The sequence below is a fragment of the Ciconia boyciana genome, chromosome 3 (genome assembly GCF_034638445.1).
Source record: "Ciconia boyciana chromosome 3, ASM3463844v1, whole genome shotgun sequence".
Classification (NCBI taxonomy): Eukaryota; Metazoa; Chordata; class Aves; order Ciconiiformes; family Ciconiidae; genus Ciconia; species Ciconia boyciana.
In genome coordinates, this window is record NC_132936.1 from 74644312 (window position 1) to 74660457 (window position 16146).

The window sequence follows — 16146 nt, forward strand, 5'->3', positions numbered from 1 at the left end:
CAGCCAATTTGTTAAGAGGCACATTATGGACAGATCCGTAAAGAAAGAGATGGTGGTTAGAGAAGCATGTAAATAATGCATCCTTTCTAAAGCTTTTCAGCAGATAAAAGTTGCAGCAGGGAAATTTGCAGACCACTTTGCAACTACACCATATAATAACTTGATTCTAGCTCTGTACATTAAAAACCTTCTCAAAGGTACTTCCAAACTAGGTTTCCCTAACTGTTTCAGTACAGGTAGTTCCATGCCTCTTCCACCGATTCCACCAGCTACAACAGCTTTTTGATACGACATGACAGTTGCAGCCACACGGATTCTCCACAGAAACTCAGTGATTCCACAAATAATCTAAAACTGAATGAATTGTTCAGGGCCATGAATAAGTTTCATGCAAGCTAACTGCATGCAACCTTTTTTTTAAAAAAAAAAAAAAATTGATTGTACAATGAGCTAAAGCCATCTTATACTACTATTGCAAAGACTCTGTGGTATTCACATTTTCTTATTCCAGAATATAATGTACGTGCAGTAAGTGCCAGATTCGTGAATACTATTTTTTGCTGTTGCAAATGTAAAACTAACTACATAAATAAACAAAATTTAGGTTACTTAGATTTCTAAGTCCATGGGATACATACACACTACTGTAAGACACAAATATATCAAAAACCTAAATTGAAAGCATAGCTTGGGACATAAAAATCGCTGAAATAAGAGTTAAAATAGCCCTTCACTGAACTTATTTCATACTGAAATACTGTTATAAATAAACAATTATACCCAAATAAATTATATATAAACCAAAACTATTTGTTATCTATGTATTCATTAGAATGTATATGTATCAAATGTATCAAATGGCAAAAAAGTGTAATTTAAAAATTTGTATATGTATCAAATGTATCAAAAGAAAAAAAAGTGTAATTTAAAAAAAAGTCTAGATATTTAGAGCCTGTATCCTGATCATTCATTCAATAAAAAGAATGTCAAGCTGGAAAAATAGGATGCCTGTTCTTTAAAACCACAAAATGGACTTAAACAGAGGAAACAAAAAATATTATTATAGGTTGGAAATACAATTTTTGGTTGGAAATAAAAGTATATCAACTGTTCCAATTTACAAGGTGAAAGCACCATACTAGCTGAAGTTGATTACTTCCAAATTCATGATGTATACTTTCTATAGTACATTCAGATATAAAATTATTATTACTTGCAGACATTTTGTATCTGTATACTAGATGAAACATAGATTTCTCTAACCCTGTTTTCACCACAGTGTTTAATATTAATTAAAAATAAATTAATTTTATAAAGAACAGGCATCAGCTTAACATGATAAATAGCTTTACAAGCAACTGTATGACGTACAAAGAAAAACACAATAAAATTGCATTCCTTGAAGGCACATTTCTCAAGTGCCAGAAGTAAAAAAAATGTACACTTCCCAAAATTGATGCTGAAGGACTTTTAGGGCTCAGCTTTATTTTTCATAATGCCTTGTAGAATTAAATATTAAACAACTAATATGTAAATTGTTTAATAGAAAAACTTACTGGAGAGGAATAACTTCTGGTATCCATCCAGTCAGTGTATGTAGAACTGTAAATTCCTCCAGCTCTCTTTTTCCAGTTTCCTGTATACTGGAAGACAAAACCAGGCATTATACAGAATTATAATATAACCAACTCACAGCAAACTCTGTAGTCTACATTGCTTTCTGTAGGAGCAAGACCATACACAAACAGAATAGCTTGCTGAAAAACAAGTTGTTACTTGCAATTTTAGGAGTTTCCCTATCCACTGCTGACAACTAGCCTACAAAGTCAAAGTCAAATTTGCTTTTATGCCTTTGCATCAGGCCCATTATTTTAGTGTTCCCTCTGGTACAATGGCATAGTTTCAACATTGTTACCAAGCATACTATATATACTTGCACACAGTAAAGCCTGTTTTTACAGGGTTGGAGATGTGACTTTGAAACCCCTCACGCTAGAAGAGGGATGTGAATCTAGAACTTCCATCTCCTGAGCAGCTGCTCTAACTCCCAGGTTATTATGCATGAGTTGGCTGTATTTCCAGTGTACCACTCTCCACTCTTTCAAAGTGATACAGTCTCCTACTCTCTGGAGAGACTTCCGCCTGTAGATCCTAAGAGGACAAGGCTAAAGATGCCAGCACTTGGCCATGACAAACCCTTGTGCTCTGGAGAAACACGGTATTTCAAACATGTTCCTGCAAACAGAGTTTCCCAAAGGGCAGCTCTAGACAACTTCCTGGCCTGTGTAGAAGTACTTTAGATCACTCTTCCAACAAACACAACTTGATATGACCAGAACAGGGAAGCTTGACTACCCAGATCAGTGTTTTGAATTATTTTCTGAAGCTTAGTCATTTTAACACTTGGTGTTCATTGCTCATCTCATAGGAAACTGCAGCCATAATTGTCAATCATTTGCACCATGGGCCACCTTCTACTTTTCCAGGTCAGTTTTAGGGAAGTGGATTGCCATACAGCCCACAACAGCAGAACTGTAGCAAAAGCATCAAAAGTAACTTACAGTACTCTATTTTCAATACTGATTAAGTCAATACTTGTTAAGACTGACAGTTAAAACTTCATTAAAACTTCTTGGACATTTCCATTTGGCAGAAAACCACACGTGAAGCTTTTTAGGAGTAATGGCAAACAGATAAAGCAAACAGGGAGAGTACTCCAGTTTCTTTGCAAAGTTTTTTGGGCATAAATGTACAAACACACATCTAAAAAGGAAACACTGCACATTCTGTAGCTACAGGGGACTTTGCTTTACTGATTTACTGTGTCACCTTTCAGAAAAGTGTGTATTTGTCATTACAAAATTTTTAGCAAAACATATTTCCCATTATACTAAAACTATTTTTTACAAATTCCATGTGACTTCACAAAACAAACCGACCTGACTAAACATACCTAGTATTTGCCAGCTTAATGATAGCTTTGGACAGCAACATTGGCCAAAGTTCAATTTGACAGGTTGTAGCTGGCAGTAACAAATTATCCTCTTCATTGAAAGGCATAGTGTCATCTACAATGATCTTTCTCCAGCACCCCTGTGATAGAGGGAGGGGGGAGGAAAAAAGAAACACTGAGTTTGTGGGCTGGAAACAGAACATGTATGTAAGAGAACTTTTAACGCTTTCCCAAGAACCCAGTTCTACTGTAATTTGATTTACATTACAGATGGCTTTAGAATTTCTCATATAATATCTGAGAAGCACGGAAACAGTATTCATAGCATGCTATTACTGCTCTGACTTATGTATTTCAGAGATTAATCTAATTGCAGCTACTTCCAAATATATTTCCTCTCATATGTGTAGTCCATCATGTGCATGCTCTTTCTTCAGCTGCCATGACAGATGCCTAAGAAACAGTAATGATTAAAAAAAGGTTTAATTAAGATACCAGTTTTGCAAATGCCTCTTTAAGCTCTTAGTCTGGAAAATACTTGTGATATAAGCAGTCCCACTTGCTTCCCAAGAACTACCTGGGGATGTTGGCTGCAGTGGTTAGTGTCCTGGAAAGCATTAAGATTGTATCGTACAAAACACTGCAGGAAACAACACAAAATGGCCGAATGTAACAGATATCCATATTGCCAGGATGAGAAACAAACAGGTAAGACAAGATACTGATGTCTCCAACACCAGATATTTCAGTAGTAAATTGAGCTAGTATCCCACAAAATAATCTTGCCTACCATTCTCCAAAAAATTCTCTGTCCTGGTGACTAAGACATAATAGAGAGGCAAAGGAATTAGTGGGGCAACAGCAAGTACTTCTGTTAACTTACCCACAAAACGATGAAGAATGACCAAATCACTAAAATGTTCACCATACATTATTGGAGAGGGCAAAATTACCGCGCTCTGCTTGTAACTGAACTGTGGCTTCAAACTGAAATGCCTGTCGATTAACTCTATATGAGTTCTATAGGTTTCAGAAGAAAATAAATTTAGGCCATATGGCAAAGATACCCAAAAATAATAAAACAGGCTAATATTTTTTAGGATAAAAACTATTTGCTGACAGCCAAAACTAAATTTTTAAGATTTCCCAAGTTTGAAAAGGACCTAGTAAGTGAAATGATCACATATTCATCTCCTTTCAGTCATTGCTGAAGTTTAATAGAGCGAGCAGTACAAGTGGAAAAGGAAAAGATTGAAGAGATATTTGGTTCTCTATAGCTCAGGACATTTTTTAATTCAGAGTAGTAATTCTGTGCATGTAATTCTTCAAAGACAATAGTATTTTTTGCACATGTAGCACCATTAAAAAAAATTTTCTCCTCACCAATTGGTTGCCTTTTATACTTAAATAATAGAATCCATATCGCAATTATTTTGCATCAGTGATAACCTTTCTATAGCATTTCACTATTAACTCTAAAAACAATTATGCTGCTTTAAGAGATAAGAGACCAAGAGAAAGAAAGAAAAATATGTGGGGCAGAAGGTTTATAGATAGAAAAAGAAATCTATAGGTGAGAAAAAGTGGCAATAAAGAAACAAATTCAATAAACCTCAGGAATGCAAAGGGAAAGCAGGATGTGGGGTAGAACTGAAAGAATATTGTGCCAATGTGAAAAATTATTATCCATAGGTTTGATCTGGTGGACGACAATCCCCTCAGGACTCGATACAGCATTTTACTGAAACCAGTTCATTACTCTTCCACTGTGCTTTCTCTCCCTTTTCACGTAATCTTCCACTTCCTCCTGTGAAATCTGTTTCTCCTCTACCTCTATGGGTATTTGCCTTTTCTCATTTGCACATTTTCTTTAATGTTCCACCATTTGACCCTCTTTTTTTTTTACCTGTTTTTCTTTCTGTGAAATACAGCTGTACAATCAGAAGAAAAGAAATTAAATAAACCCAAAGGCCCAAAACAAAACAAAACCAAAAGTGACAAAGAAACTAAAACACTCTCATAACTCTTATAGATGCTTTAAAATGTAGTCTTTTATCACACGAATACACAACCTCTGCAGCATTAAATTCACACACAGAATAATGTCCTCTGCTGAGCGACCTGGGAAACATCATTTCTGCCTTCTCAAACTCATGCAACTCTTATTCCCTATATGAATATAAGTTATTCCATATGTGGAGGCAGTAGTAAGGGATGAGGAAAGCACGGGCATGTAAATCAGCTAAGTGCTCCCCCTTACAGGAAAGTTAAGAGTTTCTCCCAGTTTTAACTACTTTCCTATTTCTTTCTCAGTGCTGGCTAGCTGACATGTATCAATAGCAAACTGCATGAAACTTCCTTTTAAAATATCATATTTGATCTACACTGTATTAGAACTGTAAGTTTTTCTTAATACAAATACATGGTGTAGGATTATTTAAAAATAAAATTAATATGCTCAGGGTTTTATTCCATCTCAAGAGGGAACGTGCATAAGTGCAGCCATTCAAAAGCTCTCCCTGGCTTTGTTTGCATTTATGTTCATTCCAAAAGATGGACAGATTTATAAACAATTTAACAGGGTAGTGGAGAAGTAAAATAAATACCTCCTTACTTTTATTCACAGGAATTTTTTATATTATAACCACTAGAGTAATGGTTTCCAGCGTAGGAATAGAATATGAGCAATTCTCCAAGGGTCATGGAAGTGTCTGAGTAATTATTTTGTACTTGTAACTGTAGAGATTTCTGAAAGAACTCTGCACTGAGGTGTTTCTAAGTGACGTGCTGCATGCAACTGTGAGGCTCTCTCCACACCTCCAACACAAAACTTGGCAAGCTTATCCATCTGAGGCACTGACCTGCTGCTGTCCCTCTCCAGGAGCATCATCTGCTGCAGATGTGATGCAAGTTCCTTTACTCTGAAGTTCTAAAAACATTGTGAGATGGGAAGTTTGTGCCCTCTCCTTTTGTAGAGCAACACTAATTATCTCAAATAATGGTAAACTGGAGACTTGCCATGAGGACCATTAGGAAAACAAAATCTCTTCACTCTTCACCAAATTATATATATATTCTCTTCCTCTCCTCTGGTATGTTTTTCTGTCTCCTACTGTTATGCATTTAAGAGTGTTGTCCTTGAGTATTCTGACCTGTGCTCTTACATTCCATCTTCCAAATCCTTCCATTAACCACATCAGCCCTTTTCACAAACACAGCCCTCACAAAACCTCTTTCTCCCCAAATTTAAGAGTGTCATTCTTATACTTATTGTTGCTCTTTCTTTTGACTGCCTCCTATTGGCTGAGAACATCTTCTCAAGAGACCTCTATTTTTTATTTTATTTTTTTACCATGGGTTAAAAACTCTCCAGGTTGTTCTTTCCTGATTCTCCTCTTCTCCTCTTGCATTTCCTTCCATATTTGGTGGTTCCTTTTTATTGTATGAGGTTTTTTTCCATGCATATATAGTAATAAAATATTCTCCCAGAAAGCAAAATGAGCAGGTTTTTTTTACTTCATCACATTTTAAGGATATGAGGTTATGCTGAATATACCATTTCCCTCAAAAATTCTTTTAATATTTAATTGCCTTTTCTTCTAATTAATTATGCCATATTTTGGATTGAATTTATCTAAAGTCAAATTCTAGCTATTGGACCTTTTTGTATTTCACTAAGAAGCTATCCACTAAGATTATCTTCTTTTCCATTTGTAACTAACTATATATATGCAATGCCTTTGTAACCTCTATTAAGCTGGAAGAGACCCAAGTTAAACACATGACAGTCTAAAGTCCAAATGATGCTGAAGGTTTCAAAAAGAATCCAGGTGTCACCCTTTGGTTTTTGGTCCCATGACATACATTTCTGCAGAGCAGTCAAAGCTGTAGTCGTGGAACTTTCCTTGCAGAAACTGCGGGTTTTCATCCTTAACAGCTGAGAAGTGAAGAATATGCAGTTCTTCCACTCCTTCATGAGTGCTCTAACCACCACATTTTATGCAAAAGGAGAGGTGGCAGCCATCTGATAAAAGATATGAGCTCTCTTTAGCTTTTCATGCACTCTCACAGAATAATCTAGTGCTTGGTATCTGCATAGACATATGTACCTAATACACAACCCTCAGTCAGCTGCTTAACCTCCAGGAAAACTCTCAGAAACTCTGAACGTTTGTTTGACTAATTCTGATAGTTCCTCACGCAGTATATGAAACATCTTAATCACCCTTGGAAAAAAACACGCCTATCCCCATAGACAATAACAGACCACTTCACCACCTAAATTAATCTACTTAAATGCTGCTCCTGGAGACAGTTGGTGTGGTGATACCTAAAGCAGGTATCTCAAGCAGGCCCTCTGAATATGTCTATAGCTTACCTGGATCTACTGATATGAAAATGTTTAATTTGAGCAGCTGAAGCCTCTAAACTTGCTTTGTTAGAGATGATTATGTTTGTTCAATTCACAGTGTGCCAAGGAACAGATATATCTCTTTCAGCCTTCCAATGCACAGAAGAAATATTCATTGAATAACTGCTTGTTGGTGTTTTTTTTCTTAATGTTGCTGTTTGTTTTTATTATCAGTAACTTGCGATAGCCTCGTTTTAAATATTGCATATCAATACTACCAGCAACTTAAATTTAATTAGTACCTTTGGCCTGCTTAATCAGCTGTCTGTATTGTCTTAGCTGTTCACTTGTATTCATGAGCACTGATTTTCACTTTTTTTAAAAAAGCTTTTACACATTCTTTTTTAGGTTTTGTTTTCTTTTTTAAGGATAACTTTTTCTGATTCCATGAATTCTATCTTTTTAGAAGTCCAGTGGGATGCCTTTGAGTTTTCATTAACACTTCCAACTTTATGTTTCCACTGACTGTATAAAAAATATTTTCAAGTTTGGGCAACTGGAAGTTTAATAGGGTCAATTATACGTCTTAGCGTTTTGTGACATAATCTGTTTCTAAGAGACAAATGTAACCAGAATAACCCTAACAACATAGACAACTTCTAACTTTTAGGTCAGTGATTATTTCTTTGTTTATTAGTATGAGGTTCAATATTATATTAAGTGTTCCCTGTTGACTGTAAAATGCATTAAGTTATTGTCTGTTATCTTTAGAAACTCCATGGGATGTTTTGATTTTACCAGTACATCTTCAGTAAATGGTCCTCTCACTAGAAGTCTTTAATCACCTTTAAATACAATTGTATACAAATAGCTCTGTAAAGTCAGCCAACCGAGTTACTTAAACTATAAAAAACATTCTTAATCCTAATACACCAGAGATGTGGGCAACTTGTCTGACTCTATTAAGCATGTGCATCAAACCTCCATATTCTATCATTCACTATGCAGGAACAGAAACATTTTGCATATTCTCTCAAAACAATTAATGCATGCACACAAAAAATCAGCAGATGAAATTAAGACTGAAACAAAAATGGGGTAAAAGTTACTGACTGAGAATTTAAATCATACAGTTTATAGTGCAGTGCAAACCTCACAATCAGTCTTCGTATTTTTCTCTCTAGCAAAACTGAAATGAAACATACCTTCTTATTTAGTAAAAGCCAACCAACACAGAAGTCAAGTGGCAGAAAGGAATTTCCATTCAGGTAGCACACACATATGATGCTTAGTATCGTCATAACATTTTGAGACACAGAGTAAAAAAAACCCCAAAATATCAACAATAAGTACTTTCATAGAACAAAAAGGTGTAAGAAAGAAACAAAAGAAAGAAAATTTCTGTAAATGTGCTAAATTAAGAAGAGTTTACATTGGACTGTAAGAGGACATGTGATTTAGAAATCAAACCCTGTAAAAATAGGATGTCAACAATCACATGCAGCTCAAAGAAACTACAAATGGTGAAAATTAATCACTCTTAAAACAACCTTATTTTATCCACTCACTATATAATACAGAATGAACAAATTATTTTCTGTCAAATTTATTGAAAATGTGCTTTGGGCTACAGAATGACATTGAAAACTGCTGTTTGACACACACAAAAATGTCACAAGTATCAGAAAATAAAAGGTATTTCAATAGATAGTTTGAACATATGCAACATTAGCAACTGTCATTATTGGATCCTCTTTCTACAATGTAATAAATGAATGAACTCAAACGTAGTATCTTGTTGCAGTGCTCAGAGAAAAACAATCTCCTAACAATCAGCAAAATTCTACATAATCTACAAAATTAGAATATTTCCTTTTCAAGTAATAACTCTGTTTTATCAAGTTCTAAGTTGTACAAAAATCACATGAACTGTAAAAGGCGTTTTTATTAACCTGCATCAACAATTTGTCAACACTTCTACTCCTACAAATCCATATCTTTTCAATAATAATAAATACTTACCCTAACCATTACAATTTGCCATGCTAGCTGCATATTTATATATCCTTGGAGGGAAGTACTCACCATCCAATAAAGTTTCACTACGTATTTTCCATAGCTATTGTACAGCGGCATGTGTCCCCTGGTAGCTTTACATAAGGCATAAATGTGTTCCCATGGTTTCCAAAAAAGTGTAGAAGTTCCACTACTTAAGGCCTTTTCATTATATATCCTCCAGATTGCATAAATTTCACTTATAATCCATCTCATCAGCTGAAAACAGAAAAATAGAAAAAAAAATTTTTCAACTTACATCTTTTAGAAAAAAAAAATCAAATTATATTAGAATGATCAAAGAATAAAAAGCTCCTGTTTTAAATGAAGAAGTGACACAAAAGTATAGCTATGGTTTCATGCAACAATTAATGTCACTGGTACAACTTTTCATAAAATCATCATAATATCTATCTACAATAACACAAAACTTCATGAAACTAAGTGAAGGCACAATATAAATTATGCTATTCCTCATTTACCAAAGAAAAATGAGGACATATGATTTCAAAATAAGTTACATTACAGGACTTGTGAACTGTCACTTGTTTAATTGCTTATTACTAGCTAAATATTGCTAAAAATAAATATTGGCCTTAATATTTGTTATTTGTAATCAGTAAAAAATAATCTAAAATCATTAAAAGCATTTAATCATTTCTAAAATTTAAAATAGAAGCTTTAACTAATCATGCTTTAGTGCATGTGTTTTTCTAACACGCAGATTTCTGATGTATGCTATAGTTTCACAAGTATTACCAGGCAGTTACAGTGATTTATATAAACAAGAATGAGAATAAATTTTTACTACAAGAAACTTGCCCTAAAATTAATTAGTGGTTCTGTGGACAGCAAAATTTACATCATCTGTTTTCTGGTGGCTTCTTCCCATGCAGTTTCTCTGGTGCTGAATTTTGAATTTGCATTGAAGCACTGAATGAAATAGAAATTATGAAGTAATATTATATTTAGTAAGGCACTTGGAGGCCTTTGTTCTACCTGCTTTATAGTTTCCCATGATCTGTAGAAATTTAGTAAACATTTATTCAGCTCTGGAGAGAAGGAAAAGACTGGGTGGGTGACAGAGATTTGCACATACATGCAGGCACACTAGGAACATGACTTCAGAAAAGCTTGAATGAAAAATAGAAATCCTTTCTAATATAGCTTTTATTTGCTCTAATCTGTAGAGAATATTATCTAGTAATAATCTTTGTAGTTCATAGACTGTATATTAAAAAAACCCCAACATGTTTGGAAAATCTCTTACCATCATTGATTTAATTTGTCACATTCTGAAAAAGGTAAACACTAATTATACAAATCTAGATAATTTTTTGCCATTTTATTCCCATCATTCTTTTTTCACTTAAAAAAATTTTCACAACTTATTTCTTCATGGTAGAAATTTAGAGTGAAATGCAAAAAGTTAAAAAGAGTTAAAAAGAATGAAAGAAAGTATTTTTAAAAAGGGACATTAATGTATTGCTACCTACCTCACTACAAAATATATGCTCATTTGCTGAAAAAAGGTCAAATGAGGTTTCATTTTTGACAACCACAGGAATCTAGGAGAAAGTGAATTAGTTAAGTCCATAGCTAAATTATCTGGAAAAAATTAAATGAACTCTAATGTTTAACAGTAGTGACATACAAATATTAGACATTTGGCAAACATTCGTTAGACATTTGCAAGCTAAAGGCCATCCGTTTGCAAATCTTGCAGCTGCTTTGGTACTTCGTAATAAAAATGTCTTAAAATGTAGATGTTCAGAATTTTAGAAAATAATAATTTTTACCAGGAGATTTAGAGAGTACCAAATGAAATAATTACATAATTAAATTGAAATTCCCTCAATTTATTCATAATATTTGCAGTTCTGCATTTAAATCATGATCATAACACTGTCTCATACTTTGAGATTTCCTTGGCCCCCCACCAAGATTGAAAGGGATTTGTTTCCTCATGGTCAGTTAGTGGTATTGTCAGTATGAACGCTGACTTTATCAAACCTTTGACTGTATTACATAGTTTTGATGACTATTGTCTATACAGTCCGTTTTCTTTTTGTAAGCAGTTTAGAAATAACATTCTAGGATTGTAGTTTATTGAAAGAAATATATCTGTGCCTCTCATCACTTATTGGTGATCATCACTTGATTCTTTGCTTACCACACTAAATAGGCTTGTTTACGCTTTCTTTTATAGTTACTAATAGATTAGGTAGCAACATATATCACCTTAATAGCCTTTCATCACTTGACATTTACATTAATTTTTAACAACTTATAAAATTTCTATTAATCATAGCTTCTTGATTCAAAATACATTGGACCAAAACAAGCCCCATAGTTTTAATCAGGTCTTAAAGAAAACAAATACTTTCTTCATAGTGCTCTAAAGATAGATTTTAAATATTTTTAATACAGATACATGTTTTCATGGCTTTCTGGGCTGCCAGCTCTCTTGTCCTCATCTTTCAGATACCTCCACTTAGTTTATGCATTTTGGCAGCGTTTCTCATCCAATCTTTTGTTCTTGTCAATTACACCCCTGGCTTCCCCCTCTCTTTCCTCCATTAAAAATTACACTTGAACCTGTTTAGTGTCTAGTTAATAAAAAATGGAACCGACAAGCTGACAAAAGGAAAACTGACAAGCCTGAAAAAGTTGGAAGGGTGGTCAAAGTGTTTTAAAACTTCAGCATTTCATCTGAAGCAAAAACGCTTTAAAACTTAGATTAGCAACAGCATTGGAGAACACTAACCTTTGAAATGGTAGGCTGTTTATTTTCTTTGCAATTAATTTTAAGTATAAACTGAATAAGAGCTTTGCATAATTTTAAAATGTTATGGTTACCTTCCAGACAAGTACTGTCAAAGACGTGGACACGTTCTGTATGCAGACTGGAGAAATACAATAGCTGAAGTGAGAAAAAGTACAATATTTCTGGTAAAGCTAATTTATGGTTTCAGGATAGCTATTTACTTCAGATACCTGCTCAAGGGAAGCCTTAGTTGGAACAAACAGAACTTGTTTTGCCATGACACTGATTTTTAAGTGAGAAAACATGAAAACAAAGAAAAACAGTAAGGCATCTCTAAATGTCTTCTAAATGGATGTGGAGTCAAAAAGCAGAGCAGACTTGGGAGGATACACTTTTGCACCAGGAGGTGCTGGTCCATAGCGATCCCAGAATCACAGAATCACAGAATCGTATAGGTTGGAAAAGACCTTTAAGATCATCGAGTCCAACCGTAAACCTAACACTGCCAAGACCACCACTACACCGTGTCCCTAAGCACCTCATCCAAACGTCTTTCAAATACCTCCAGGGATGGTCACTCAACCACTTCCCTGGGCAGCCTCTTCCAGTGCTTGATAACCCTTTCAGTGAAGTAAAATTTCCTAATATCCAGTCTAAACCTCCCCTGGCGCAACTTGAGGCCCAGTAAGAAGGGCACTCCGACTCTGTATAGTATCATTTAAAATGCCATTATTAGAGCTAACTATGAAGAAAGGGATTAGTATAGATAATCTTGTTTCCTTTTAGACACTGGGAACCCCAAGTTGTGCAGCATCAAACAGGCTTCTGATCCACGCATAGTATTCTGTGCAGACCACTTCTGTCAAAAGTGTTACCCCATTTTGCTATTATTGAGCTATGATGGGATTTGAGCTATTACAGGATTTTGTTACAAGAAAACAACTCTTTTCATCATTTCTACTGTAAACCAGAAAGGATGTTCACATAAGAACTTCCTGCTGCACTCAGATAAACACAAAGAGACGCAGGTGGTGTAATTGTCAGTACAAGAGGGAGCTGCCTGCAGGCTCCTCCCTTACGATACGCTGGCTGAGCTTATCCAGCGGTCAGGGATCACACCCGGCACCACGCAGGCCTCAAGGACAACTGCGTGTGCAGCACAGGTTAACTGCCCTATGGGTCACTGACTCCTCGGTGTACAATGGTCTCCTGGACAGGATGACTATGCATGGTCAAGATGGTTTTATCTGTTGAACTAATTTCCTCTACTAATTTTCTTCTGCTTGTGACATAGCTAGGCAAGGAGCATTTCTTCATTATCACCTTGCTTGTTTCTTACCTTATTTATTAAAAACTCATGTGGACGTTTCCATGAATGCACTTTTAAGGATGCTGGCAATTCTATTTTCCCTTCAGGATCTTCAAAGACATACTACATTAAACATGCATGAACAAAACCGGAACATTTTTTATTAATTACAGTATTGTGTCTTCCACAAGATTTAAAATAATATATTGTTCACACGATAATTCACTTAAGGGGAAAAATAGCATAAAAGGGAACTAATAGTATCTATAACTGAACTAAAAGAGTGCAAAGCCCAAACTGAAGTGTCAGCAAAAAAACTGCTTGTATTATTCTGAGAAGTCTGTGTGGCCTGCACTGTCTAAATAGGTCTATATAAAGTGTTTCCTTTTATTTTCCACCTTTCAGAGAATCCCCCCAAAAAACTGTTTAAACTTTTAATTCAGGCACTCTTCTACCAAGTTGTTTCTAAGTACTTTTTCTAACTCATTTATTTCTAAAGCTTTTTAAATTGAAGACTGAAAGTAAATATCTAAAGCGATATTTAGACACAAACAAAGCAGGTTCCACGCATTTAAAACTGCTATAGAAAGCATTAAAGAGAGTGTCTCATATAATTTTCAAACTTGCATTTCCAAAGTGATACTTATTCTCCGTGTGAACAGAAGGCATCAGGATATATGATATCTGTTTACTTAATAGTACAATGTAGGATGAGGAGATGCCTCTGATACTGCTCGTGCTGACTGAGAAACTAATCAGTTACATGGTTAGTGCCTTTTATTTGTGCCTGGAATTTTAAACAGCTTTTAGCCATATTATAAATTTCCGTGTGTTTCACAGGGCATGATGTACTCTATCTGTCTTCTACAGACCAACCAAGAGAGAAAGTTTCTGGGAAGGAAAAACTGTGATGCTTTGAGTACTTACTGATTAAAGGAAGGCAAAAGAAAATATATTACAAAAGCATAAAAACCAAACACAAACCAAAGACTCCAAAATAGTATTTTCGCCACATTTTTTTCTTATTTGTGTCACTGTGTAAGTTCTTTCAACATACCAATCTGCAACAAACTACGTAAAGTACCTGAAGGAAGCAAAGTAAGTTGGGGGGAGGGGAGGGGGGAGAAGCTTTTAGGAATAATTATTTTTCTGAAAGCTTAAAGGAAGCCTTGTAGACTGGACCATACAGAAATGTATTAACAGAGTTTATACTCTGCTTTCAGAGACATCCAACCCTGACTACATGGTGTAACAGGAAAGTTTAGCACTAGATAAACCAGAAAAAGGAGGCAGGTGAGAATGCCATAACGCTACGCAAAGAAACACTAAAAAAAACAGAGACATACACCTTTCTTTAGCTTACAAGTGCAAAAACACTTTGAAGAAGGATATTGTAGGTTCAGCTAAACTTGGCTGACAAAATCATGTTTAACTTATCTTTTATTTAAGGTGGCTTATAAGAGACAACTTCCAGGTCTCAGGAGTTCATGCCTTAAGTACAGGAGCCTTAATCACAAGTTCTACAGGAAGGACAGGCAAGAAACGGGCACAAGAGAAACAGACAAGGTCAAATGCACAATCTCAGCAGCACACTGTGCTGCTCTAAGAGAGGCTATTGTGTAGGGTTGCTTGATAAAAGAGCTTTAGTGTTTCAAGGAAAGAGATCACTTCCCATTGATTCTTTTTCCCACACAAGAAAATAGGATTGTTTATATTCTTGTTCTAAGTGTACTCAAAGGTACTGGACGCCATCACTAATTCTGTTGCTAACTGAAATACCCTATATGATGCTGAATTCTGGCTAGCTGCTTGGATCAAAAGAGGCCACATTAGAAAATTCTTTAGATCTGTAAATTAGTCTGCTGTGACCGACATATTTAACAACTCCTTTAAATGTGTAAAAAGAGCAATGTTTCAATAGCTTGTGGCTGAAGAACTGAATGGTCCTAAACACTTCAGAATGCCTCTTATGCTACAAAAAGAAGAAAAATTTTCAGTTACAATTATTTTTAAATTTTATCTATTATAATAATGTCTGGCAGACCTAACAGATTTGTGCTAGATAAATGTTGAGAGTACAGCCCAAAGACACCAAATGTGGTAATGAAACAGAAGAAAGACACAAAGGAAAATTATTTACCTGTCAAGTTAATGGCAGCATTCAGTATAGAACCTATAACTTCCCTCAAAAGAGTACTTTGGCCCCATAGGGCTACAATATATTTAAGCTTGGGATAAGAAAAAAACAATCTACAAACACATAGGAAAAAAATAATCTACAAACATATACATAGCACACAAGAATATATACAGAACAAACATATGAACAATGCAGAATTTGCATATAAAATAGATGATTAAGCACAGTATTAAATGGATTTTAAATATTACTTAAAAATGCTAAGTTTAAGAAACTCTTTAAGAAATAATTTTACTACTACTCTGCATAAAACGCACATACATTCTGTAATGATAACCAGTTTGAAGGAGTAAAAATCCAGATGAGATTTAAAAGTAATTCAAAAGTTGGAAAGACGGAGGAATTTTTCTGCATCTGGTAGGTGCTTACTTTCTGCAAAATAACTATCCCCTCAAACCATTCTCTGCACACTAGAACTGCAGACATTGTTTCACATGTTCAGAAACTGAGGTATGCAAAAGAAAAGACTTCAACATCCGTTTTTCCCATAATAAAGATGGGTGCATTTAAC

General features: G+C 34.9%; 1 protein-coding gene across 1 annotated transcript in view; it reads right to left on the reverse strand.

Moving 5' to 3' along the window:
• The window catches only part of ADGB (androglobin), a 130682-nt gene that overhangs the window by 94926 nt on the left and 19610 nt on the right, over positions 1-16146 (reverse strand). Inside the window, exons 3-7 of the mRNA XM_072857952.1 lie at positions 13466-13558; positions 10856-10927; positions 9390-9578; positions 2954-3093; positions 1557-1643 (exon numbers count right to left, since the gene is read on the reverse strand). Coding sequence (XP_072714053.1) covers positions 1557-1643; positions 2954-3093; positions 9390-9578; positions 10856-10927; positions 13466-13558 — 581 coding nt within the window. The remainder of the gene's footprint in view (positions 1-1556; positions 1644-2953; positions 3094-9389; positions 9579-10855; positions 10928-13465; positions 13559-16146) is intronic.